The sequence below is a fragment of the Oncorhynchus tshawytscha genome, linkage group LG07 (genome assembly GCF_018296145.1).
Source record: "Oncorhynchus tshawytscha isolate Ot180627B linkage group LG07, Otsh_v2.0, whole genome shotgun sequence".
NCBI classification, from domain to species: domain Eukaryota; kingdom Metazoa; phylum Chordata; class Actinopteri; order Salmoniformes; family Salmonidae; genus Oncorhynchus; species Oncorhynchus tshawytscha.
In genome coordinates this window covers 71,116,759-71,142,828 of record NC_056435.1, presented here as the reverse complement: position 1 = coordinate 71,142,828, position 26,070 = coordinate 71,116,759, and the positions used below count along the sequence as shown (strand labels likewise).

Genomic DNA, 26,070 nt, shown 5'->3' with positions numbered 1-26,070 from the left:
ACCTGGTCAGGCCCCAGAACTACAACCGCTACTGTTAGCTGTGTAACCTGGTCAGGCCCCAACCACTACTGTTAGCTGTGTAACCTGGTCAGGCCCCAGAACTACAACCACTACTGTTAGCTGTGTAACCTGGTCAGGCCCCAGAACTACAACCACTACTGTTAGCTGTGTAACCTGGTCAGGCCTCAGAACTACTGTTAGCTGTGTAACCTGGTCAGGCCCCAGAACTACAACCACTACTGTTAGCTGTGTAACCTGGTCAGGCCCCAACCACTACTGTTAGCTGTGTAACCTGGTCAGGCCCCAGTACTACAACCACTACTGTTAGCTGTGTAACCTGGTCAGGCCCCAGAACTACAACCACGACTGTTAGCTGTGTAACCTGGTCAGGCCCCAGAACTACTGTTAGCTGTGTAACCTGGTCAGGCCCCAGAACTACAACCACTACTGTTAGCTGTGTAACCTGGTCAGGCCCCAACCACTACTGTTAGCTGTGTAACCTGGTCAGGCCCCAGAACTACTGTTAGCTGTGTAACCTGGTCAGGCCCCATAACTACAACCACTACTGTTAGCTGTGTAACCTGGTCAGGCCCCAGAACTACAACCACTACTGTTAGCTGTGTAACCTGGTCAAACTACTCTTAGCTGTGTAACCTGGTCAGGCCCCAGAACTACAACCACTACTGTTAGCTGTGTAACCTGGTCAGGCCCCAGAACTACTGTTAGCTGTGTAACCTGGTCAGGCCCCAGAACTACAACCACTACTGTTAGCTCTTCAACCTGGTCAGGTCCCAGAACTACAAACACTACTGTTATAATGCCAACCATATCGGACTTTGGACACCATATTGGATTTTGGACACCATATTGGATTTGAGGCTAAATCCAGGGTGGCCCCAAAGACAATATGTGGTGGCCCCCTGACTAAATTACAAGAGAAGGGGCTGAAGATACTCAGCCAATGAAAGGATGTTGGGTTTTTATTGACACCGCTCTCAGCCAATGAAAGAATGTTTTGTTTTGATTGACACTGCTCTCTGCCAATAGGATGCCCTGACGGTGGTGGTGGAGGACCTGAGGCTGTGTTCAGTCAAACCTTGCGAGGACGGAGAGAGGAGGTTCTGCTTCGAGGTGGTGTCCCCCACTAAGTAAGTATGTGTGTGTAGATGTGCGAATATGATCTGTGTGTGTGTGTGTGTGTGTGTGTGTGTGTGTGTATATGATCAGTGTGTGTGTGTGTGTGTGTGTATATGATCGGTGTGTGTGTGGTTGAATATGATCTATCGGTGTGTGTGTGTGTGTATATGTTCGGTGTGTGTGTATGTGTGTGTGTGTGTGTCCTCTCCTCACCCTCCTCTCTCCCACTAGGAGCTGTATGCTCCAGGCAGAGTCAGAGAAGTTACGGCAGGCCTGGATCCAAGCTGTACAGGCCTCCATCGCCTCTGCATACAGAGAGATATCAGACAACTACTACATCGAGGTACTGGCCCTGACCTCAACCCTAACCCTAAAATCAATCCTGGCACTAACCCCAAAATTAACCCTGACTCTAACCCTGACCCTAATCCTAACATTAACCCTGACTAACCTCAACTCTAATCCTAACCCTAACATTAACCCTGACTAACCTTAACTCTAATCCTAAAACCTAACATTAACCCTGACTAACCTCAACTCTAATCCTAAAACCTAACATTAACCCTGACTAACCTCAACTCTAATCCTAACCCTAACATTAAACCTGACTCTAACCTAAACTCTAATCCTAGCCCTAACATTAACCCTGACTAACCTCAACTCTAATCCTAACCCCAAAATTAACCCTGACTCTAACCCTGACCCTAATCCTAACATTAACCCTGACTAACCTCAACTCTAATCCTAACCCTAACATTAACCCTGACTAACCTTAACTCTAATCCTAAAACCTAACATTAACCCTGACTAACCTCAACTCTAATCCTAAAACCTAACATTAACCCTGACTAACCTCAACTCTAATCCTAATCCTAACATTAACCCTGACTAACCTCAACTCTTAATCCTAACCCTAACATTAACCCTGACTCTAAAACCTAACCTCAACTCTAATCCTAACCCCAACATTAACCCTGACTAACCTCAACTCTAATCCTAACCCTAACATTAACCCTGACTCTAACCTCAACTCTAACTCTAACCCTAACATTAACCCTGACTCTAACCTAACCTCAACTTTAATCCTAACCCTAACATTAACCCTGACTCTAACATAACCTCAACTGTAATCCTAACATTAACCCTGACTCTAACCTCAACTCTAACCCTAACATTAACCCTGACTCTAACCTCAACTCTAACCCTAACTCTAACCCTAAAATTAACCCTGACTCTAACCTCAACTCTAATTCTAACCCTAACATTAACCCTGACTCTAACCTAACCTCAACTCTAATCCTAACCCTAACATTAACCCTGACTCTAACCTAACCTCAACTCTAATCCTAACCCTAACATTAACCCTGACTCTAACCTAACCTCAACTCTAATCCTAACCCTAACATTAACCCTGACTCTAACCTAACCTCAACTGTAACCCTAACATTAACCCTGACTCTAACCTCAACTCTAACCCTAACTCTAACCCTAACATTAACCCTGACATTAACCCTGACTCTAACCTCAACTCTAACATTAACCCTGACTCTAACCTCAACTCTAACCCTAACATTAACCCTAACATTAACCCTGACTCTAAAATCCTTACCATAATTCCTAACCTTATATCCCTAGACCCCCATATCTAATCCGAACCCCTGACTCCCTATATCTATTTTAACCCCTAGATCCTCATAATGAACCTTTCCTCCTAGACCACCGCTCTGACCTTGGCACTTGGCCTCTATTCTTAGTTTAGAATCTCTGGTTCTTAACCTAAGCCCTATTTTAATGTCTGATTCTGGTCTTCTTTTATAGCCTTTTTTTTAGTCATATAAAGTATGAATTACACAAGACTTACCATCTATTTTAAAGGGGTTGCCTGTGCCAGTGCACATCAGATTTGTCTGTCATTTATTGAATCCAACCCTAACATTAACCCTGACTCTAACCTCAACACTAACCCTAACATTAACCCTACAGAGAGAACTACATTGAGGTACTGGCCCTAACATGAAACCTATAGAGAGAACGACATTGATTGTTCCAACTGACAGCCTTTAGCTGGGACCCACCCACCAGCTGGCCTATAGCCTTTAGCTGGGACCCACCCACCAGCTGGCCTATAGCCTTTAGCTGGGACCCACCCACCTACAGTATAACTAGCTGGCCTAAAGCCTTTAGCTGGGACCCACCAGCTGTATAACTAGCTGGCCTAAAGCCTTTAGCTGGGACCCACCCACCTACAGTATAACTAGCTGGCCTAAAGCCTTCAGCTGGGACCAACCAGCAGTATAACTAGCTGGCCTAAAGCCTTTAGCTGGGACCCACCCACCAGCTGGCCTATAGCCTTTAGCTGGGACCCACCCACCAGCTGGCCTAAAGCCTTTAGCAGGGACCCACCCACCAGCTGGCCTAAAGCCTTTAGCTTGGACCCACCTGCAGTATAACTAGCTGGCCTAAAGCCTTTAGCTGGGACCCACCAGCAGTATAACTAGCTGACCTAAAGCCTTTAGCTAACTAACCAACCATAACCACCCTCTGTTCTCTGTCTCTCTCTAGTATCTGGACCGGACAGCCTCCCCTTTCTATCAGCAGTATAACTAACCATAACCGCCGTTTGTTCTGTCTCTCTCTAGCGTCTGGACCGGACAGCCTCCCCCTCTACCAGCAGTATAGACTCAGCCAGCGAGCCCCGGGGGGAGAAATGGGGGAGAGGGGGTGAGGGCAGGGGGGAGAGCATCCTCCACCGGGTGCAGACCCTCCCGGGTAATGAGCTGTGTTGTGACTGTTCCCAGGCTGCACCATGCTGGGCCTCCATCAACCTGGGAGTCCTGCTCTGCATTGAGTGCTCTGGCATACACAGGTAAACTACACTACCCACAATGCTACAGGTAGGGAATCACTAGACCAGGGGTACTCAACTCTTACCCTACGAGATCCGGAGCCTGCTGATTCTCTGTTCTATCTGATAATGAATTGCACCCACCTGGTGTCTCCAGGTCTAAATCGGTCCCTGATTAGAGGGGAATCCCCCACCTGGTGTCCCAGGTCTAAATCAGTCCCTGATTAGAGGGGAACAATGTAAAAACACAGTGGAACTGGCTTCGAACTCCAGAGTTGAGTTTGAGGGTGCTAGACTACAATACAGACAATGCTACAGTGAACTAGACTAAATAGAACAAGTGAAAGAACAGTCAAACAGCAGCGAGAGACAGGAAGTAGAACAGGTGAAAGAACAGCCAAACAGCAGCGAGAGACAGGAAGTAGAACAGGTGAAAGAACAGCCAAACAGCAGCGAGAGACAGGAAGTAGAACAAGTGAAAGAACAGTCAAACAGCAGCGAGAGACAGGAAGTAGAACAAGTGAAAGAACAGTCAAACAGCAGCGAGAGACAGGAAGTAGAACAAGTGAAAGAACAGCCAAACAGCAGCGAGAGACAGGAAGTAGAACAAGTGAAAGAACAGTCAAACAGCAGCGAGAGACAGGAAGTAGAACAGGTGAAAGAACAGCCAAACAGCAGCGAGAGACAGGAAGTAGAACAAGTGAAAGAACAGTCAAACAGCAGCGAGAGACAGGAAGTAGAACAAGTGAAAGAACAGTCAAACAGCAGCGAGAGACAGGAAGTAGAACAAGTGAAAGAACAGCCAAACAGCAGCGAGAGACAGGAAGTAGAACAAGTGAAAGAACAGTCAAACAGCAGCGAGAGACAGGAAGTAGAACAGGTGAAAGAACAGCCAAACAGCAGCGAGAGACAGGAAGTAGAACAAGTGACAGAACAGCCAAACAGCAGCGAGAGACAGGAAGTAGAACAAGTGAAAGAACAGTCAAACAGCAGCGAGAGACAGGAAGTAGAACAGGTGAAAGAACAGCCAAACAGCAGCGAGAGACAGGAAGTAGAACAGGTGAAAGAACAGCCAAACAGCAGCGAGAGACAGGAAGTAGAACAGGTGAAAGTGACAGACAGGAAGCAGACGGCAGACATCATCATCACGAGACCTAATCCCGATTTCTGTCACTTCAGACAGTCTGGGGATGACAACGTAATCTGTTTAAAACTGGTCCCTCCATATCTTCGCAGATTACAGGCTAAACGCCTCTGTATCTGACCTGTTGTCTCTCTCTCTCTCTCTCTGTGTTGTGTCTTCTACAGGAGTCTGGGGGTTCATTGCTCCAAGGTTCGTTCACTAACACTGGACTCCTGGGAACCAGAGCTACTCAAGGTGAGTTTCTCACTTCCTGCTCTGCATCATCTTCGTGATTCAAGATATGACGTAATTCCTTTCAAAGAAGCTTCTTGGGACTCTGGGAATACCTCTCTTCGTGTTTCGGGGTTATGAAATTCCTCACCTAATCGTTTCTTCTGTGCTATCTTTCCTCTCTGTCTCCAGTTGATGTGTGAGCTGGGTAACAATGTGATTAACCACATCTATGAGGGAGCTTGTGAGGAACTGGGAGTGAAGAAACCTGGACCTTCCAGTCCTAGGTGAGCACTGGTTAGCAAGTTTACCTATAGGCTAGGAGACTCCTAAACATGACATATATGGTCTTCCCTCATCTCCTATAGGCTAGGAGACTCCTAAACATGACATATACGGTCTTCCCTCGTCTCCTATTGGCTAGGAGACTCCTAAACATGACATATAAGGTCTTCCCTCGTCTCCTATTGGCTAGGAGACTCCTAAACGTGACACATACGGTCTTCCCTCATCTCTCTCTCTCTCTCTCTTAGACAAGAGAAGGAGGTGTGGATCAAGGCTAAATATGTGGAGAGGCGTTTCCTGAAGAAGATGAGTGTCAGTGACTCATTGGTGGAAGGTGAGAGGAAGTCCCGCCCCTGGAGCGTGAAGAAGTGTCATCGCCACAACAGCTCCATGCGAGGAGCGCCCAAAACCCGCAGGAAATACCGACACGACCCCGGTTTGATTTCACCAGGAAACCTCTCCGCAGGTGACTAAACTCTCTCTCTCCTCTCCTTCTGCAGTTGACTGAATGTTTAAGCCGTGGAAAGCTGTCCTGCATATGTCTTGAAGGACAATACAACTAGAAAAATATCCATTTAGGTGTTGTGGAAGAGTCCTGAGGAAAGCATGTGATGCTGAATCATCAGACAGACTGCAGACGTCGTCACGAGACCCAATCCCAATTTCTGACACTTCAAACAGTCTGGGGATTTAAAACCAGTCCCAGTCCATATCTTCAAACCCTTGTACTTTATCACTTTTACTTTTGTCAAATAAATAATGAGAGCTCCTGTCTGGAAACCTTTTTTTAACATGAGGTGATATTAAGACTCTCTCTCTCTCCTGTATGTCCTCAGCTGCAGCAGCAGCGAAGCTCCGTCGTGACTCTCTGTTTTGTCCTGATGAGATGGACAACCTCTTCTCCTACTTCGACACTGGCAATGGCACCCGCAGTAAGTCTGACCCAGAGTTTCCCGCAGTAAGTCTGGCCTAGAGTTCCCCGCAGTAAGGCTGGCCTAGAGTTCCCCGCAGTAAGTCTGACCCAGAGTTTCCCGCAGTAAGTCTGGCCCAGAGTTCCCCGCAGTAAGTCTGGCCCAGAGTTCCCCGCAGTAAGTCTGGCCCAGAGTTCCCCGCAGTAAGTCTGGCCCAGAGTTCCCCGCAGTAAGTCTGGCCCAGAGTTCCCCGCAGTAAGTCTGGCCCAGAGTTCCCCGCAGTAAGTCTGGCCCAGAGTTCCCCGCAATAAGTCTGGCCCAGAGTTATCTAAGTGTGGCTGTGGTCACACACTCACACACACTTATTCAACGGAATAATAGATGTTTTGGGACTGGAGATGAGGCTTTAGAAGGAACTGTTGGGGTAGAGAGGAGGCTTTAGAAGGAACTGTTGGGGTGGAGAGGAGGCTTTAGAAGGAACTGTTGGGGTGGAGATGAGGCTTTAGAAGGAACTGTTGGGGTGGAGAGGAGGCTTTAGAAGGAACTGTTGGGGTGGAGATGAGGCTTTAGAAGGAACTGTTGGGGTGGAGATGAGGCTTGGTGCTATATGGGGGGATTGGGGTCAGCAGGGTAGATTGTAGTCAGCAGGGTGGATTGGGGTCAGTAGGGTAGATTGTGGTCAGTAGGGTAGATTGTAGTCAGTAGGGTAGCTTGTGGTCAGTAGGTTAGATTGGGGTCAGAGGGTAGATTGGGGTCAGCAGTGTAGATTGGGGTCAGCAGGGTAGATTGGGGTCAGTAGGGTAGATTGGGGTCAGAGGGTAGATTGGGGTCAGCAGTGTAGATTGGGGTCAGCAGGGTAGATTGGGGTCAGAGGGTAGATTGGGGTCAGTAGGTTAGATTGGGGTCAGAGGGTAGATTGGGGTCAGTAGGTTAGATTGGGGTCAGAGGGTAGATTGGGGTCAGCAGTGTAGATTGGGGTCAGTAGGGTGGATTGAGAGGCTGCCAGAGGATGGTTAGGGTTAGGAGGAGTGTTTAGGGATGGTTAGGGTTAGGAGGGGGTTAGGGTTAGGAGGAGTGTTTAGGGGGTTAGGGTTAGGAGGGGGTTAGGGTTAGGAGGAGTGTTTGGGGGTTAGGGTTAGGAGGAGTGTTTCGGGGGTTTCGGGTTAGGAGGGGGTTAGGGTTAGGAGGAGTGTTTAGGGGGTTGGGGTTAAGAGGAGTGTTTAGGGATGGTTAGGGTTAGGAGGAGTGTTTGGGGGTTAGGGATAGGAGGAGGGTTTAGGGGGTTGGGGTTAGGAGGAGTGTTTAGGGATGGTTAGGGTTAGGAGGAGTGTTTAGGGGGGTTAGGGTTAGGAGGAGTGTTTAGGGGTTAGGGTGTTTAGGGGGGGTGTGCCTAGCTGGTGAGGAGACTGGGTTTGGGGCTGTAAGGGGGTCTTGTTGTGGAGCTTCAGGGGAGGAGGTGTGGTGACTAACGTGTCCGTGGCTTGGCGCTGGTTGGCCCTGCAGGTCTGAGCAGTGACAGTGGGCTGGGAGGCAGTACAGACGGGAGCACAGACATCCTGGTGTTTGGCTCAGTGGTCGACAGTGTCACCGAGGAGGGTAAGTCACAGGGGTGTGTGTGTGTGTGTGTGTGTGTGTGTGTGTGTGTGTGTGTGTGTGTGTGTGTGTGTGTGTGTGTGTGTGTGTGTGTGTGTGTGTGTGTGTGTGTGTGTGTGTGTGTGTGTGTGTGTGTGTGTGTGTGTGTGTGTGTGTGTGTTTCCCTATTAGTGCTGACATTGTTGATAAATACTTTGAGGAAAAATGTCCTGACTCTGATTGGTCCACCTAGCTATCTGTAGATGAATGTACTGACTATGACTGGTCCACCTAGCTATCTGTAGATGAATGTACTGACTATGACTGGTCCACCTAGCTATCTGGAGATGAATGTACTGACTATGACTGGTCCACCTAGCTATCTGTAGATGAATGTACTGACTATGACTGTGATATGTGGTTGTCCCACCTAGCTATCTGTAGATGAATGTACTGACTATGACTGTGATATGTGGTTGTCCCACCTAGCTATCTGAAGATGAATGTACTGACTATGACTGTGATATGTGGTTGTCCCTCCTAGCTATCTGAAGATTAATGTACTGACTATGACTGTGATATGTGGTTGTCCCACCTAGCTTTCTGAACACACTAATTGTAAGTCGCTCTGGACAAGATCGTCTGCTAAATGGCTAACATGTCAAATTGTGTGTGCACGTCATAATTTACAGACTGTGTACTTTCAAATGTTCAGCGCTAGTCGTATTTTAGGACTTTGTCAAACTGCAGTAGCCAGACTAACCCTCCTCTCCCTCATTCTCCACCTCCCCCCCACACTCTCTCCTTCTCCCTCCCTCCCCCTCGCCCCAGTAGAGTGTGAGGGTGAGTCAGAAGAGGAGGAGTCTAGCGGGGAGGTGGAGATAGAGCAGGAGGCGGGATCAGACCCTGAGGAGCCCCTCCCCCCGGGGGCGTTGCTCTACCGGTCGTCACGGCTACACAACCTGCCACTCATGGCCGAGGCGCTGGCGCATGGGGCAGACGTCCACTCTGCCAGCGATGAGGAGGGAAAGACCCCGCTCATACAGGCCGTGACAGGGGTAAGATACACACACTATAGATACACACACTATAGATACACACACTATAGATACACACACTATAGATACACACACTATAGATACACACACTATACAGGGGTAAGATACACACACTATAGATACACACACTATAGATACACACACTATAGATACACACACTATAGATACACACACTATAGATACACACACTATAGATACACACACTATAGATACACACACTATAGATACACACTATAGATACACACACTATAGATACACACACTATAGATACACACACACACAGATATAGATACACACACTATAGATACACACACTATAGATACACACACTATAGATACACACACTATACAGGGGATAAGATACACACACTATAGATACACACACTATAGATACACACTATAGATACACACACTATAGATACACACACTATAGATACACACACTATAGATACACACACTATAGATACACACTATGGATACACACACTATACAGGGATAAGATATACACACTATAGATACACACACTATAGATACACACACTATAGATACACACACTATAGATACACACACTATAGATACACACACTATAGATACACACACTATAGATACACACACTATAGATACACACACTATAGATACACACACTATAGATACACACACTATAGATACACACACTATAGATATACACACTATAGATACACACACTATAGATACACACACTATAGATACACACACTCTACAGGCCGTAACAGGGATAAGATACAAGCTATAGACGCTATAGGCAGGGTTGGGCAGAGTGCAGACACACACTATACAGGCCACAGGCGGCTGGTGGCACCTTATTTAGGGAGGACAGGTTTATAGTAATGGCTGGAACAGAATAAATGGAATGGTATCAAATACACGGTTTCCATGGTTTTATTCCAGACGTTATTATGAGTCGTTCTCGCCTCAGCAGCCTGCCTTTATACATATGACACTGCTCTGATACGACACTGTGGTCTGATAGGACACTGTGGTCTGATAGGACACTGTGGTCTGATACAACACTGTGGTCTGATAGGACACTGTGGTCTGATAGGACACTGTGGTCTGATACAACACTGTGGTCTGATAGGACACTGTGGTCTCTCCCTCTTCCCCATCACTCTCCTCCCCCACCACTCTCTCTCTCCCTCTTCCCTCCCCATCACTCTCTCTCTCCCTCTTCCCTCCCCATCACTCTCCTCCCCCCCCACTCTCTCTCTCTCCCTCTTCCCTCCCCCATCACTCACCTCCCCGTCCACTCTCTCTCTTCCTCTTCCCTCCCCCCCCAACACTCTCCTCCCCCCCCCAACACTCTCTCTCTCCCTCTCTCTCCCCCACCACTCCCTCCCCCACCACTTCTCTCCCCACCCCCATCACTCTCCTCCCCCACCACTCTCTCTCTCTCCCTCTTCCCTCCCCCATCAACACTCTCCTCCCCTTCCCTCCCCCAACACTCTCCTCCCCCAACACTCTCTCTCTCTATCCCTCTTCCCTCCCCATCACTGTCCTCCCCCCACCACTCTCTCTCTCCCTCTTCCCCTCATTCTCTCTCCTCTTTGTCAGGGCTCTCTGACAGCGTGTGAGTTCCTGCTGCAGAATGGGGCTGATGTGAACCAGAGGGACATGGGGGGGAGAGGACCCCTCCACCACGCTACCTACCTGGGACATACAGGGTGAGAGACATTCATTAATTCATTCATCCCTAACCCCTATACCACTCTACCTACTTTTTTTTTCAAATCAAATTTTATTTGTAACCTGCTTCGTAAACAACAGTGAAATTCTTACTTACGGGTCCTTCCCAACAATGCAGAGAGAAAGAAAATAGAGAATAATAATTTTAAAATAATAACGACGAGGAATAAATCCACAATGAGTAACAATAACTTACCAGGCTATATACATGGGGGTACCAGGCTATATACACGGGGGTACCAGGCTATATACACGGGGTACCAGGCTATATACACAGGGTACCAGGCTATATACACGGGGTACCAGGCTATATACACGGGGTACCAGGCTATATACACGGGGTACCAGGCTATATACACGGGGGTACCAGTACGGAGTTGATGTGCTGCGGAACAAGGTCATTGAGGTAGACGTGTACATATATCTAGTGGTAAAGTGACTAGGCAACAGGATAGATAATAAGCAGTAACAGCAATGTATGTGATGAGTCAAAATAGTTTGTGTGAAGGGGGTTCAATGCAGATAGGGGTAGCTATTTGGTTAACTATTTAGCAGTCTTGTGGCTTGGGGGTAGAAGCTGTTCAGGGTCCTTTTGGTTCCAGACTTGGTGCATCGGTCCGGATTAGTGTCCCGCTCCCTGAAAGTGGCAGCTCTGGCCTGTTTCTCAGTGCAGATGTTGCCTGTAATCCATGGCTTCTGGTTGGGATATGTACGTACGGTCACTGTGGGAACAACGTCGTCGATGCACTTATTAATGAAGCCGGTGACTGATGTGGTAAACTCCTCAATGTTATCGAATGAATCCCAGAACATATTTCAGTCTGTGCGAAACATTCCTGTAGATTAGCATGGGGTAAAAAGGAGACATTCCTGTAGATTAGCATGGGGTAAAAAGGAAACATTCCTGTAGATTAGCATGGGGTAAAAAGGAGCCATTCCTGTAGATTAGCATGGGGTAAAAAGGAAACATTCCTGTAGATTAGCATGGGGTAAAAAGGAAACATTCCTGTAGATTAGCATGGGGTAAAAAAGGAAACATTCCTGTAGATTAGCATGGGGTAAAAAAAATGGGGGTACAACAGATTTCAGCTTCCCTGCGTTAAAATCACCAACCACGAGAAGCACCTCCTCTGAATGAGCATTTTCTTGTTTGCTTATGGCCCCATACAGCTCGTTGAGTGCGGTCTTAGTGCCAGCATCGGTTTGTGGCAGTAAATGGACAGCTAGGAAAAAATAGAGATGAAAGAAAACCTATTGGTAAATAGTGTGGTCTGCAGCTTATCATGAGGTATTCTAACTTGGGCAAGCAAAAAGGTCAAAACGTCCTGATCATTATAAATCGTGCACCTGGGACACAGGGTAAGAGATTCATTGATTCATCCCTAACCCTTACACCACACTACCTCCCTGGGACACAGGGTAAGAGATTCATTCATTCATCCCTAACCCCTACACCACACTACCTCCCTGGGACACAGGGTAAGGGATTAATTCATTCATCCCTAACCCCTACACCACACTACCTCCCTGGGACAGAGGGTAAGGGATTCATTCATTCATCCCTAACCCCTACACCACACTACCTCCCTGGGACAGAGGGTAAGGGATTAATTCATTCATCCCTAACCCCTACACCACACTACCTCCCTGGGACAGAGGGTAAGGGATTAATTCATTCATCCCTAACCCTTACACCACACTACCTACCTGGGACAGAGGGTAAGGGATTAATTCATTCATCCCTAACCCCTACACCACACTACCTCCCTGGGACAGAGGGTAAGGGATTAATTCATTCATCCCTAACCCCTACACCACACTACCTACCTGGGACAGAGGGTAAGGGATTAATTCATTCATCCCTAACCCCTACACCACACTACCTACCTGGGACAGAGGGTAAGGGATTAATTCATTCATCCCTAACCCCTACACCACACTACCTACCTGGGACAGAGGGTAAGAGATTCATTCATTCATCCCTAACCCTTACACCACACTACCTCCCTGGGACAGAGGGTAAGGGATTAATTCATTCATCCCTAACCCCTACACCACACTACCTACCTGGGACAGAGGGTAAGGGATTAATTCATTCATCCCTAACCCCTACACCACACTACCTACCTGGGACAGAGGGTAAGAGATTCATTCATTCATCCCTCACCCTTACACCACACTACCTACCTGGGACAGAGGGTAAGACATTCATTAATTCATTCAACCCTAACCCCTACACCACACTACCTACCTGGGACAGAGGGTAAGAGATTAATTCATTCATCCCTAACCACGATACCACTATCCATACCTGGGACATACAGGGTAAGAGACATTCATTCATCCCTAACCACTATACTTACCTGGTAACTTGCTTATATACACGGAGTACCACTACCGAGTGTATATAACCAACACATGAATGTTTCTAATCAAAATAAGAAGTGATGCAGTCAGTCTCTCCTCAACTCTTAGCCAAGGGAGACTGGCTACATAGTATTTATATCAGCCCTCTGATTACAATGAAGAGCAGAACGTGCCACTCTGTTCTGGACCAGCTGCAGCTTAACTAGGTCTCTCCTTGCAGCACTGGACCACACTACTGGACAATAATCAAGATAAGATGAGACTAGAGCAGAACTTGCTTTTTGGAGTGTGGTGTCATAAAAGCAGAGCATCTCTTTAAAGGACAGACCTCTCCCCATCTTTAAAACCATTGAATCAATATGTTTTGACCATGACAGTTTACAATCTAAGGTGACTCCAAGTAATTTAGTCTCCTCAACTAGTTCAACTGACACATCATTCATTACCAGATTTAGCAGACGTCTAGAACTTAGGGAATGATTTCTACCAAATACAAACGCTCTTAGTTTTAGAGATGTTCAGGACTAGTTTATTACTGGCCACCCATTCCAAAACAGACTGCAACTCTTTAAGGATTTCAGTGACTTCATTAGCTGTGGTTGCTGATGCATATATGGTTGAATCATCAGCATACATGGACACACAGGCTTTGTTTAATGCCAGTGGCAGGTCATTGGTAAAAAATAAAAAAGAGTAGAGGGCCTAGAGAGCTGCCCTGCGGTACACCACACTTTACATGTTTAACATTAGAGACCCCTCTGTGTTCTATTAGATAGATAGCTCTGAATCAATGATATGGCAGAGGTTGAAAATCCATAAGACATACGTTTTCTCAACAGGTTATGGTCAATAATATCGGAAGGCTGCACTGAAATCTAACAGGACAGCTCCCACAATCTTCATATTATCAATTTCTTTCAACCAATCATCAGTCATTTGTGTCAGTGCAGTACATGTTGAGTGCCCTTCTCTATAATTGTGCTGAAAGTGTGTTGTTAATTTGTTTACAGAGAAATAGCATTGTATTTGGTCAAACACCATTTTTTCCCAACAGTTTGCTAAGAGCTGGCAGCAAGCTGATAGGTTAGAACCAATAAAGGCCACTTTACCACTATCGGGTAGTGGAATGACTTTGGCTTCCCTCCAGGCCTGAGGACAAAGACTTTCCTCTAGGCTCAGATTAAAAATAAGGGGCCTCCCGGGTGGCGCAGTGGTCTAAGGCACTGCAGTGCAGTGCTAGATGTGCCACCAGAGACTCTGGGTTTGAGCCCAGGCTCTATCGCAGCCAGCCTCAACCGGGAGGTCCATGGGGCAAATATATCTATATCTCTCTCCAGATATATAGACATATATAGACATATATATATATATATATATATAAATATATATCCATCTCTCTCTCTCTTTCTCTCTCTCTTTAGTCAGGTGTGTCTGTTCCTGAAGAGAGGGGCTTGTCAGACGGAGGTGGATGAGGAAGGTCACGACCCTCTGAGCATGGCTGTCCAGGCCGCTAACGCCGATATTGTTACATTGTAAGTGTTCACCGAAAACATCTGATACCTCTTCTAAAAGTATCTTAAATAATCCCCCAGCATCCCCCCCGCCTCACTAAATGACTAAAATGTAAATATAAAATAAATAAATACAAAATGTTACCCAAACTTTTGTTAATATTACTCTGTTTTCTGTTTCTCTCCGATATATTTTTCCTACCTCTCCCCAACAAACCTACCCACCTACCTCTCCTTCTCTAACCCTACCCCCCCTTCTCCTACCTCTTCCTCTCTCTCCCAGGTTGCGGTTAGCACGGATGAACGAGGAGATGCGCGAGGCGGAGGGTCCGTTTGGTCAGCCAGGTCAATACCCCAGCAGCTCCCCAACTGAACATCAGTACAGGAAATGTATTCAGGAGTTTATCTGCCTCACCATAGACTACTGTTAGGGGGCGCCACTAAGGCAGGTTGCATCCCAAATTGCACCCTATTCCCTAAGTAGTGCACTACATTTGACCAGAGGCCTATTGGTACCCTATTCCCTATGTAGTGCACTACTTTTGACCTGGGCCCACTACAAAAGTAGTGCACTACAAAAGTAGTGCACTACATAGGGAATAGGGTGCAATTTCGAATACAGATTAGCCACAACTAACTGGGCATATAGAGGCATATCATACAGGGCAGAGTAGTAGGATGAAGTTGCCCTAAGATAAACTGATCTGGAGTCAGTTTTGCTTTGTTACCATAATTGGTTAGGGTTATGATTTGTGGAGGGTAAAGCTGATTCTAGATCTGTATCTAAGAGCAACAAGGCCCTACTGACCGTAGCGCAGAACAACGTTGTTTTATCTTACCAACAATATGCTTCTCTTCTTCTTCTACATCCAGATCTTTTAACCACATCGCTAGCTGCTTTCCACACCGTTCATATTATAAACTGAGTGAAACACAGTGTATCTGGCTGTTCCTAATAGTCTTGTCTGTGGTTCTCACTGTCTGTCCGTTTACTTGCTACACTGCTCAACATTTCCTGCCTCTCCTGTACACTCTTAGAGAAAAACAAAGTGCTATCTAGAACCATTAATGGCTCTTCGGCTGTCCCCATCAGGAGATCCCTTTGAAGAACCCGTGTGTGGGTTCCGTATAGAACCCTTTCCACAGAGGATTCTACATGGAACACAAAATAGTTCTATCTGGAACCAAAAAAGGTTCCCCTGTGGACATAGCTAAAGAACCCTTCTTTTCTTAGTGTAGGCCTTCCTGTCCATGTATTACCTCCCCTCTTCCTCCCTCTTCCTCCCTCTTCCTCCCTCTCTTACCAGTAAGGACCTAAGCTTCCAGTCTTTACAATATTATTCTACAGTGTCCTTCCTATTCAGTATTTTACAGTAGTTTAGAACATTATATTATAGTGTTCTATTCAGCATTTTACAGTAGTTTAGAACATTATATTATAGTGTTCTATTCAGCATTTTACAGTAGTTTAGAACATTATATTATAGTGTTCTATTCAGCATTTTACAGTAGTTTTACTATTTTACTACTGATGGATGGAGAAAGAGACAAACGCCTGCTTTGTTGTTACTTGTGAGTGAGGATTAAATGCATTATATTATTATTATTATTATTACGATGATATCTTAATGTAAAAAAAAAAAAAAACTTTCCCTTCCTAACAGTAATGTGCTTTATTTATCGTTGCTGTCGTGTTTACGTCATGCTCTCTCATTTTGCTCGTTGAGTTTCTGTCTTTTTGTTTTGCATTAGTTTATTTATGTTAAAATAGGGTAGTAAAAAAATCCCGGAATCTTCCATACATGATTCCTGGAAAACCAAGGAATTTGGGGGAAGTTATTGGAATGTTGTAATCCTACGTTGAACCCGGAGGACTTGTGCAATGATGATTATTATTACAGAATTGATGTGTTTCTGTAAATTATTTTCCTTTATTTTATTTTTTATTTTAATCTTTCAAACTTTTCAATATCCTCACTTTTTTTTCTGACTGGATATGTTTTGGTCTTGGTCTGTCACACACACATTCTGGCTTCAGTTCTAAACAAGGGATTCATCAACCCTGATCTATACCTAGAATTACTGTACTAGACTTGTTGAAAAATGTCATTTATTTGTAGACATTCTAGTGATTACGTGTTTCTATATCTATATTTCAAACCTTTTTTGATTGCAGTCCTTCAGTGTTTACTGATAAAGACATCTTCTTCACGACCACACCAGTGGTGCTTTGGTTGACTTATGGCGACAGAGGGAGTCAGGGGCCACTGGTAACTGTCCCTGTAGTAGGTAGGGAGAGGAAGAGCTAGACCCATTTAATTATCATCAAAAACCATTGTAATTCTATGGTTACAACTGACTGTCTTCTCCGGTCATCATTGCTCAATGCTCATTATATTCTGCATGCTTTTCGGTTGTGACCGGAACGTTCTAGAACATATGTACGCGTTCTAGAATATACTCTTGGGCGTTTTTAGAATGCTGTGTAGTACTTGGGGGCGTTCTAGAATGCTGTCTGCATACGGAGCATGATAGTTTCCTATTTGTCCCCTCATGGTGCTGTGCAGTCCTGTTAAAAAGCATGAGCTACAGTACAGTACAGCCACTTCCTGTGATGTCCTTAAACAACTTCCTCCTGTCTCTTTGGTAGACCTATGGACCTCTGTGCCATCTCTACGTCCACTCATGGACCAGCTATAGCTTCACTGTTTTGTCTATTTGATTTATTTGTCCTTTTTAATGAAACATAGAGCTGAACTGTTTTTCGTTCGCTAGCCGACCTCTGTTTGTTCCTCAGCTACGTTGGCATGAAGTCCTAAAGTAGTTCAATTTATTTATTTTTTTGTTCTCTGCCAAAGACAGAGAAGTGTGCAACAGTGTTGTTAGGCATCAATCAGTTTAAGTTCAGCGAGAATACATAAATACAGTGTTTTAACGTCTGATAACACATGGTACAGTGAAACGTAAAGTGGTAGAAACAGTGTTCGCCAGTGTTTTTACAAAATGTTCAAAAGAAGATAGTCACAGAACAATGAATAAGGTGGTAACCTAGCCCAGCTGAAGTGGTGGGTGTTGTTTCTTACTGTTTTAACATTGGGGTTAAAGGATGCTTCTAAACAAACAAACAAACATGCTGTAAATAAAACCGCTTTTTAACATTTTAACTCAAACTGCCTGCTCTGACTTCCGCATTCCACCACGGAACCCTGCCTGTTCCGTGCCACCTGTTCTGATTCTGTTCTCTTCTTCCAAACATCTATCTGTGCACTCTTTTTGGAATATTGTGACATAGCTATCTCTCTGTCCTACTTGGGGAAACAAACATCCTTGTATTAATATCTCTACATTTGGATATCTTTGGAATAACTTTCTTTTTGTTCCTTGGTTTTAGAAACACTGAGATGGTGATTTAAAAAAAATTTAAAAAATGCATAAAGAGAATAAAACCAAGAAACTCTTGATGAACTCCTCACCTTGCTTGGACTGCTTCTGCCTCATTTCTGACTCCTGTTGTCTTCTCTCCTTGTAAACAACCCTTCTCTCTACGTTGCCGTAACTTTGCGGTTGGAATGTTACTGGAACGTTGGGAGAACGTTACTCACTGGTCTATACCGTAACCGCGTCAACACACACACCACCACACCTTCGGCATTCAACAACGCACAGTGCAGTCCTATGAAGCTAGAACCAGATCAACGGGTCATATACTCATCTCAGAGAGGTCTTTCTTATACCCAACTCTCTTCTGTCTCCTTCTCTGAGGAAAAAAATACACTGTCTGTTTCCCAAATGGCACCCTGTTCCCTACATAGTGCACTACTTTTTTTCTTGTTCTCCCCCTACATAGTGCACAAGTCCTAGTTCAAAAGTAGTGCACTATACACTGAGTATACTAAACATTAGGAAGTGTTGCAGTTCTTGACACACTCAAACCGGTGTGCCTGGCACCTACTACTATACCTCGTTCAACAACACTTCAATCTATTGTCTTGCCCGTTCACCCTCTGAATGGCACACATACACAATCCATGTCTCAATTGTCTCAAGGCTTAAAAATCATTATTTCAACCGGGCTCCTCCTCTTCATCTAAACTGATTTAAAGTGGATTTAGAAAGTGACATCAATAAGGGATCATAGCTTTCACCTGGATTCACATTTTTGTCACTTAGCAGATGCTCATATCCAGAGCGACTTACATTCAGTACATTCATCTTCAGATAGCTAGGTGGACCAGTCATAGTCAGTACATTCATCTTCAGATAGCTAGGTGGACCAGTCATAGTCAGTACATTCATCTTCAGATAGCTAGGTGGACCAGTCATAGTCAGTACATTCATCTTCAGATAGCTAGGTGGACCAGTCATAGTCAGTACATTCATCTTCAGATAACTAGGTGGACCAGTCATAGTCAGTACATTCATCTTCAGATAGCTAGGTGGACCAGTCATAGTCAGTACATTCATCTTCAGATAGCTAGGTGGGACAACCGCATATCTTAGTCGTAGAAAGTATATTTTTCCTCAACGTTGTTGTCAGTAGAGTCAGAGTTAGAAACGGGGGGTGGAGGGTGCAAGATTCAGGGTTTATTTTATGGGGAGGTGGGGGGAGCGAGGCGAGGAGAAAAGGGGGATAAATAGTCTATTGTACAACTGAAATGTGTCTTCTGCATTTAACCCAACCCCTCTGAATCAGAGAGGGGCTGTGGGGGCTCCCTTAATCAACATCCACTGTCAGCCTACCGGGGAACAGTGGGTTGACTGTCAGCCTACCGGGGAACAGTGGGTTAACTATCAGCCTACCGGGGAACACTGGGTTAACTGTCAGCCTTACGGGGAACACTGGGTTAACTGTCAGCCTTACCGGGGAACACTGGGTTAACTGTCAGCCTTACCGGGGAACACTGGGTTAACTATCAGCCTACCGGGGAACACTGGGTTAACTGCCAGCCTACTGGGGAACACTGGGTTAACTCTCAGCCTACCGGGGAACAGTGGGTTAACTATCAGCCTACCGGGGAACACTGGGTTAACTGTCAGCCTACCAGGGAACAGTGGGTTAACTGTCAGCCTTACTGGGGAACAGTGGGTTAACTGTCAGCCTTACTGGGGAACACTGGGTTAACTGCCTTGCTCAGGGGCAGAACAACAGATGTTTACCTTGTCAGCTCAGGGATTCGATCCAGCAACCTTTTGAGTACTGCCCCAACGCTCTAACCACTGGGCTACTTAAGATACTGTTTGAAGACGTAGGGTTTCAGATGTTTTCACCTGGTCAGTCTGCAATGGAAAGTGCAGGTGTTCTTAATGTTTTGAAAACTCCTTGTATAGGGAATAAGACACAGCCAAAGTAGGTTTGTTCTGTTTTGTTGACTGCTATCTGAGAAAAAGAATAAACTGATGACTGTTGTTGCTTCCGTTGCTACAGGCGTTGCCATGGGGACCAGCAGGAAGGTAAAGCGCAAGGATAGTGTTCGGGATAGAGTGAGTGATGCATCATGGTCTATCTCGCCTTGGGGGTATGGTGTCTGTCTCTGTGGTCCATGTTATCCGGGATCCTTGGGGACATCCCTAACCAATCAGAAGTTGGGGATCCTTGGGGACATCCCTAACTAATCAGAAGTTGAAATGTAAAATGGTTAAGAAAGGGTTATTAAGGTTCAGATAAGGGTAGGGGCTAAGGTTAGATTTAGGGGAGGGGCTAAGGTTTGGATAAAGGTAGGGGCTAAGGTTAGGTTTAGGGGAGGGGCTAAGGTTCGGATAAGGGTAGGGGCTAAGGTTAGGTTTAGGGTAGGAATGTCTCAGGGATCCCAGATAGCTCTGACCATCTCTCTGTCCTACTGGTGTACATGATCATATATTTAAGGAACCTCAATCTCTCTTCAAATGGTGCGCACACACACACACACAAACAAACAAACAAACACAAAACACACACGCGAACACACTTGCTTTGGGAGAAAGTTTGGTTGGGTGACCTCATTGGTGTTGTTAATCTATCTCTTCCCACTGTGTGATAATATTGTTCTGCTTATCAATGCGCTTTTCTAAACATTGACAGCTGTGAAGGAAGTAGGCTTCAGGAGTTTGGTGATTGCAATGACCTCGTTCTATCCCAGCTTTCACAATCATTACAAATCATCAGTATTTACCACAGGACTGAAAACACATTGGGTTTTATTTTGAATTTTGTCTACATACCCCCTATACCCCACCAGTAACACTTTTGGCTAAACTTCTTACCAGAGAACGAGAAAATAAATATATGTTTTAGTTTTTTATCAAAATGGAAACCCCAGTGCCTCCCAATGGATTAATTATGAATTAAGAAGCTTACCTCCAAAACACTATAAGAACGAAGAGATATAGTTTCTACACCTAGCTTATAGTTCACTATAGTGATTATAGTTCACTTATACTTCACTAAATACTCGTAGGAACCAACACAGCATTAGGGAATTTATTTTATTTATTTATTTAACCTTTATTTTCAATGACGGCCTAGGAACAATGTGTTAACTACCTTGTTCAGGGACAGAACGACCGATTTTTACCTTGTCAGCTCGGGGATTCGATCCAGCAACCTTTTGGTTACTGGCCCAATGCCTTGTTCAGGGACAGAACGGCAGATTCCAGATGAATGATATGACACATTGCTGATCCTATTGTAAGAATTTGGAATCAAATTCCGGGACTTGTGTGTTCATTGTAGCCTCCTGTGAGCTCCTGAACCAATAGGAAGCCTGTATTCAACACGAGTAGAGGGGATGCACACCGAACAGAGCAGATTTCGATCAACCATAGAGAATGATAGAGGCCTCTAGAGGCCAAAAGGCTGTTTTAGCATGGGCAGCACCATTGAGGGCTTCCACCGTGCTTCCACCATTTTAAAGTAGTCCAAGTAGTCAACTGGGTGGGGATTCCTATGGTTTGTTGCATCAATGGCGCTGCCCATGACGCCACAGATCCTTTAATGGCAGAGATATAAAGATGAGTCCTCTTTCTATCTCTAGGGGATCAACCCTCAGGCGAGGTGGTCAGGATGTTCACCACTATGGCTGCGTTTACACAGGCAGCCAAATTCTGATCTGTTGCCCAATTATAAGGAAAAGTGCTGATCTGATTGGTCAGAAGAATTACTCACTCCAGCTTCAGGGATGGGCAATATAACATTACTATAGAAAACTATAGGGCATTAGAACTATAGAACATTAATATAGAATACTGTAGGGAATTAGAACTATATAACATTACTATAGAATACTATAGGGCATTAGAACTATAGAACATTAATATAGAATACTGTAGGGAATTAGAACTATAGAACATTACTATAGAATACTATAGGGCATTAGAACTATAGAACATTACTATAGGGAATTAGAACTATAGAACATTACTATGGAATACTATAGGGCATTAGAACTATAGAACATTACTGTAGGGAATTAGAACTATAGAACATTACTATAGAATACTATAGGGCATTAGAACTATAGAACATTACTGTAGAATACTATAGGGCATTAGAACTATAGAACATTACTATAGGGAATTAGAACTATAGAACATTACTATAGAATACTATAGGGCATTAGAACTATAGAACATTACTGTAGGGAATTAGAACTATAGAACATTACTATAGAATACTATAGGGCATTAGAACTATAGAACATTACTATAGGGAATTAGAAATATAGAACATTACTATAGAATACTATAGGGCATTAGAACTATAGAACATTACTGTAGGGAATTAGAACTATAGAACATTACTATGGAATACTATAGGGCATTAGAACTACAGAACATTACTGTAGGGAATTAGAACTATAGAACATTACTATAGAATACTATAGGGCATTAGAACTATAGAACATTACTATAGGGAATTAGAACTATAGAACATTACTATAGAATACTATAGGGCATTAGAACTATAGAACATTACTGTAGGGAATTAGAACTATAGAACATTACTATAGGGAATTAGAACTATAGAACATTACTATAGAATACTATAGGGCATTAGAACTATAGAACATTACTATAGAATACTATAGGGCATTAGAACTATAGAACATTACTATAGAATACTATAGGGCATTAGAACTATAGAACATTACTATAGAATACTATAGGGAATTAGAACTATAGAACATTACTATAGAATACTATAGGGAATTAGAACTATAGAACATTACTATAGAATACTATAGGGAATTAGAACTATAGAACATTACTATAGAATACTATAGGGCATTAGAACTACAGAACATTACTGTAGGGAATTAGAACTATAGAACATTACTATAGAATACTATAGGGCATTAGAACTATAGAACATTACTGTAGGGAATTAGAACTATAGAACATTACTATAGAATACTATAGGGCATTAGAACTATAGAACATTACTATAGAATACTATAGGGAATTAGAACTATAGAACATTACTATAGAATACTATAGGGCATTAGAACTATAGAACATTACTAGGGATTTAGAACTATAGATACTATAGGGCATTAGAACTATAGAACATTACTATAGGGAATTAGAACTATAGAACATTACTATAGAATACTATAGGGCATTAGAACTATAGAACATTACTATAGAATACTATAGGGCATTAGAACTATAGAACATTACTATAGAATACTATAGGGCATTAGAACTATAGAACATTACTATAGGGAATTAGAACTATAGAACATTACTATAGAATACTATAGGGCATTAGAACTATAGAACATTACTATAGAATACTATAGGGCATTAGAACTATAGAACATTACTATAGAATACTATAGGGCATTAGAACTATAGAACATTACTATAGAATACTATAGGGCATTAGAACTACAGAACATTACTGTAGGGAATTAGAACTATAGAACATTACTATAGAATACTATAGGGCATTAGAACTATAGAACATTACTATAGAATACTATAGGGAATTAGAACTATAGAACATTACTATAGAATACTATAGGGCATTAGAACTATAGAACATTACTATAGGGAATTAGAACTATAGAACATTACTATAGAATACTATAGGGCATTAGAACTATAGAACATTACTATAGGGAATTAGAACTATAGAACATTACTATAGAATACTATAGGGCATTAGAACTATAGAACATTACTATAGGGAATTAGAACTATAGAACATTACTATAGAATACTATAGGGCATTAGAACTATAGAACATTACTATAGAATACTATAGGGCATTAGAACTATAGAACATTACTATAGAATACTATAGGGCATTAGAACTATAGAACATTACTATAGAATACTATAGGGAATTAGAACTATAGAACATTACTATAGAATACTATAGGGAATTAGAACTATAGAACATTACTATAGAATACTATAGGGCATTAGAACTATAGATAATTACTGTAAGGCATTAGATCTATACCTGTCCAATCATTTTAGACCAGTGCCATGCTGAAGTATGGAAAACAATCCTGATAATTACCTGACAGTTTTTCTAGTTTTCCTATAGTAGATGTTCTGATCTAGTCCTGATACTGTGCTTTACTAACACTGGGATCTCTGAACCAGTGGGGTTCATTTAACACCACACGGGGTGACAGATTATCTGTGGGCTATCTAGTGATCTAGTCTGAACCTCTGATCAAGTCAAGTTATTGCTAGTTCTATCTCTGGTCCAGGATGTTAGTGTATGTTCCTTCACTAACCCACACAGCCACACTAATGCCTGGGACCAAAGCTACTCTATTCCTTGGGGAGCCACAGTGCCCGAATGGGGCCCCCTTGTGATTGTAATGTCCCCTCTTGCAGGTAACACAACATATCACATCTTTCGGGAGTTCTCGCTCATGGCGTCCCACCAGCCCGAAAAGCTAAAGAGGAGAATACACTTCAACAACTGCCAGACGTAGTCCATGATGACATCAAAACATACTTCAGCCACTGCCTGAGGTAGTCAAAGACTCCTAACTTGACTCAGACTCTGAAGTGACTTACTAACAAGTCTCTGTGTCCTACACCTGAGATCTATTTAGGTAGAGAACCACCACCAAGACAGATCTATTTAGGTTGAGAACCATCAAGACAGATCTATTTAGGTAGAGCACCATCAAGACAGATCTATTTAGGTAGAGCACCATCAAGACAGATCTATGTAGGTAGAGCACCACCATCAAGACAGATCTATTTAGGTAGAGCACCACCATCAAGACAGATCTATTTAGGTAGAGCACCACCATCAAGACAGATCTATTTAGGTAGAGCACCACCATCAAGACAGATCTATTTAGGTAGAGCACCATCAAGACAGATCTATTTAGGTAGAGCACCACCATCAAGACAGATCTATTTAGGTAGAGCACCATCAAGACAGATCTATTTAGGTAGAGCACCATCAAGACAGATCTATTTAGGTAGAGCACCATCAAGACAGATCTATTTAGGTAGAGCACCATCAAGACAGATCTATTTAGGTAGAGCACCATCAAGACAGATCTATTTAGGTAGAGCACCACCATCAAGACAGATCTATTTAGGTAGAGCACCATCAAGACAGATCTATTTAGGTAGAGCACCACCATCAAGACAGATCTATTTAGGTAGAGCACCATCAAGACAGATCTATTTAGGTAGAGCACCATCAAGACAGATCTATTTAGGTAGAGCACCATCAAGACAGATCTATTTAGGTAGAGCACCACCATCAAGACCACCATTTTTCTTCAATCAGTTTTGATATAAACGTTTCAGTGGGTGTCCTGGTGTTCTCCTAGCACGCGATCATTGCTCTCAGTTCCATTGCATTACACAAGAGTCATCATTGGACGAAGGCGTCTTCTGTACCGGAGAGTTTTGTTAAGAGTCGCGACGCTCGGGCTGAACATTTAACACGCATTATTTGCGGTACGGTTTTGCAAGCATAAGGACTTTACTTTATTTATTTTTTTAAGGTTAAATTGAAACACACCTTTTATAGGGTTCATACACGGCCGTATCTCAATTTAAGCACTAGTTTAGGGAAAACATACGGAAGACAGAGTGGACTACTTGTGCTAGTTAGTTATCAGCGTCTGATAACATCTGTGTGTAAATGGAAGATGACAAACGTGTTGTCACTGAAAAATACTGTCTGCTGCAACTGTGTTGAAACCGGTTAAAACGGAGTACAGTGTTTATTTTGTGTATTTTGCATTTGGGAAATTATTTAGAGGGAATTCATGTTTCTAGAACCGTACTGCAATTGAGGATCGATTCAGGTTTGGGTTGAATTTGGGTTCCAGAACCACTTC

The 26,070-nt window shown here is 43.7% G+C and overlaps 1 protein-coding gene across 5 annotated transcripts in view; it reads left to right on the top strand.

The window, feature by feature from the left end:
* Positions 1-25,488, top strand: part of LOC112255372 (arf-GAP with coiled-coil, ANK repeat and PH domain-containing protein 3) — a 158,645-nt gene extending 133,157 nt beyond the window's left edge. For 2 of the 5 annotated variants that reach the window (XM_042324880.1, XM_042324878.1), the window contains 14 exons: positions 1,048-1,148; positions 1,369-1,480; positions 3,777-4,003; positions 5,291-5,360; positions 5,529-5,623; positions 5,870-6,087; positions 6,458-6,553; positions 8,027-8,128; positions 8,936-9,162; positions 10,752-10,861; positions 14,672-14,782; positions 15,045-15,151; positions 20,187-20,242; positions 24,593-25,488. In XM_042324880.1, coding sequence (XP_042180814.1) covers positions 1,048-1,148; positions 1,369-1,480; positions 3,777-4,003; positions 5,291-5,360; positions 5,529-5,623; positions 5,870-6,087; positions 6,458-6,553; positions 8,027-8,128; positions 8,936-9,162; positions 10,752-10,861; positions 14,672-14,782; positions 15,045-15,151; positions 20,187-20,242; positions 24,593-24,658 — 1,698 coding nt within the window. In that variant the 3' untranslated portion in view covers positions 24,659-25,488. Of the gene's footprint in view, positions 1-1,047; positions 1,149-1,368; positions 1,481-3,776; positions 4,004-5,290; positions 5,361-5,528; positions 5,624-5,869; positions 6,088-6,457; positions 6,554-8,026; positions 8,129-8,935; positions 9,163-10,751; positions 10,862-14,671; positions 14,783-15,044; positions 18,239-20,186; positions 20,243-24,592 lie in introns of those variants that run through there. The other 3 variants (XM_042324879.1, XM_042324881.1, XM_042324882.1) reach the window with 3 other exon arrangements.
* The last annotated feature ends 582 nt before the right edge of the window (positions 25,489-26,070 follow it).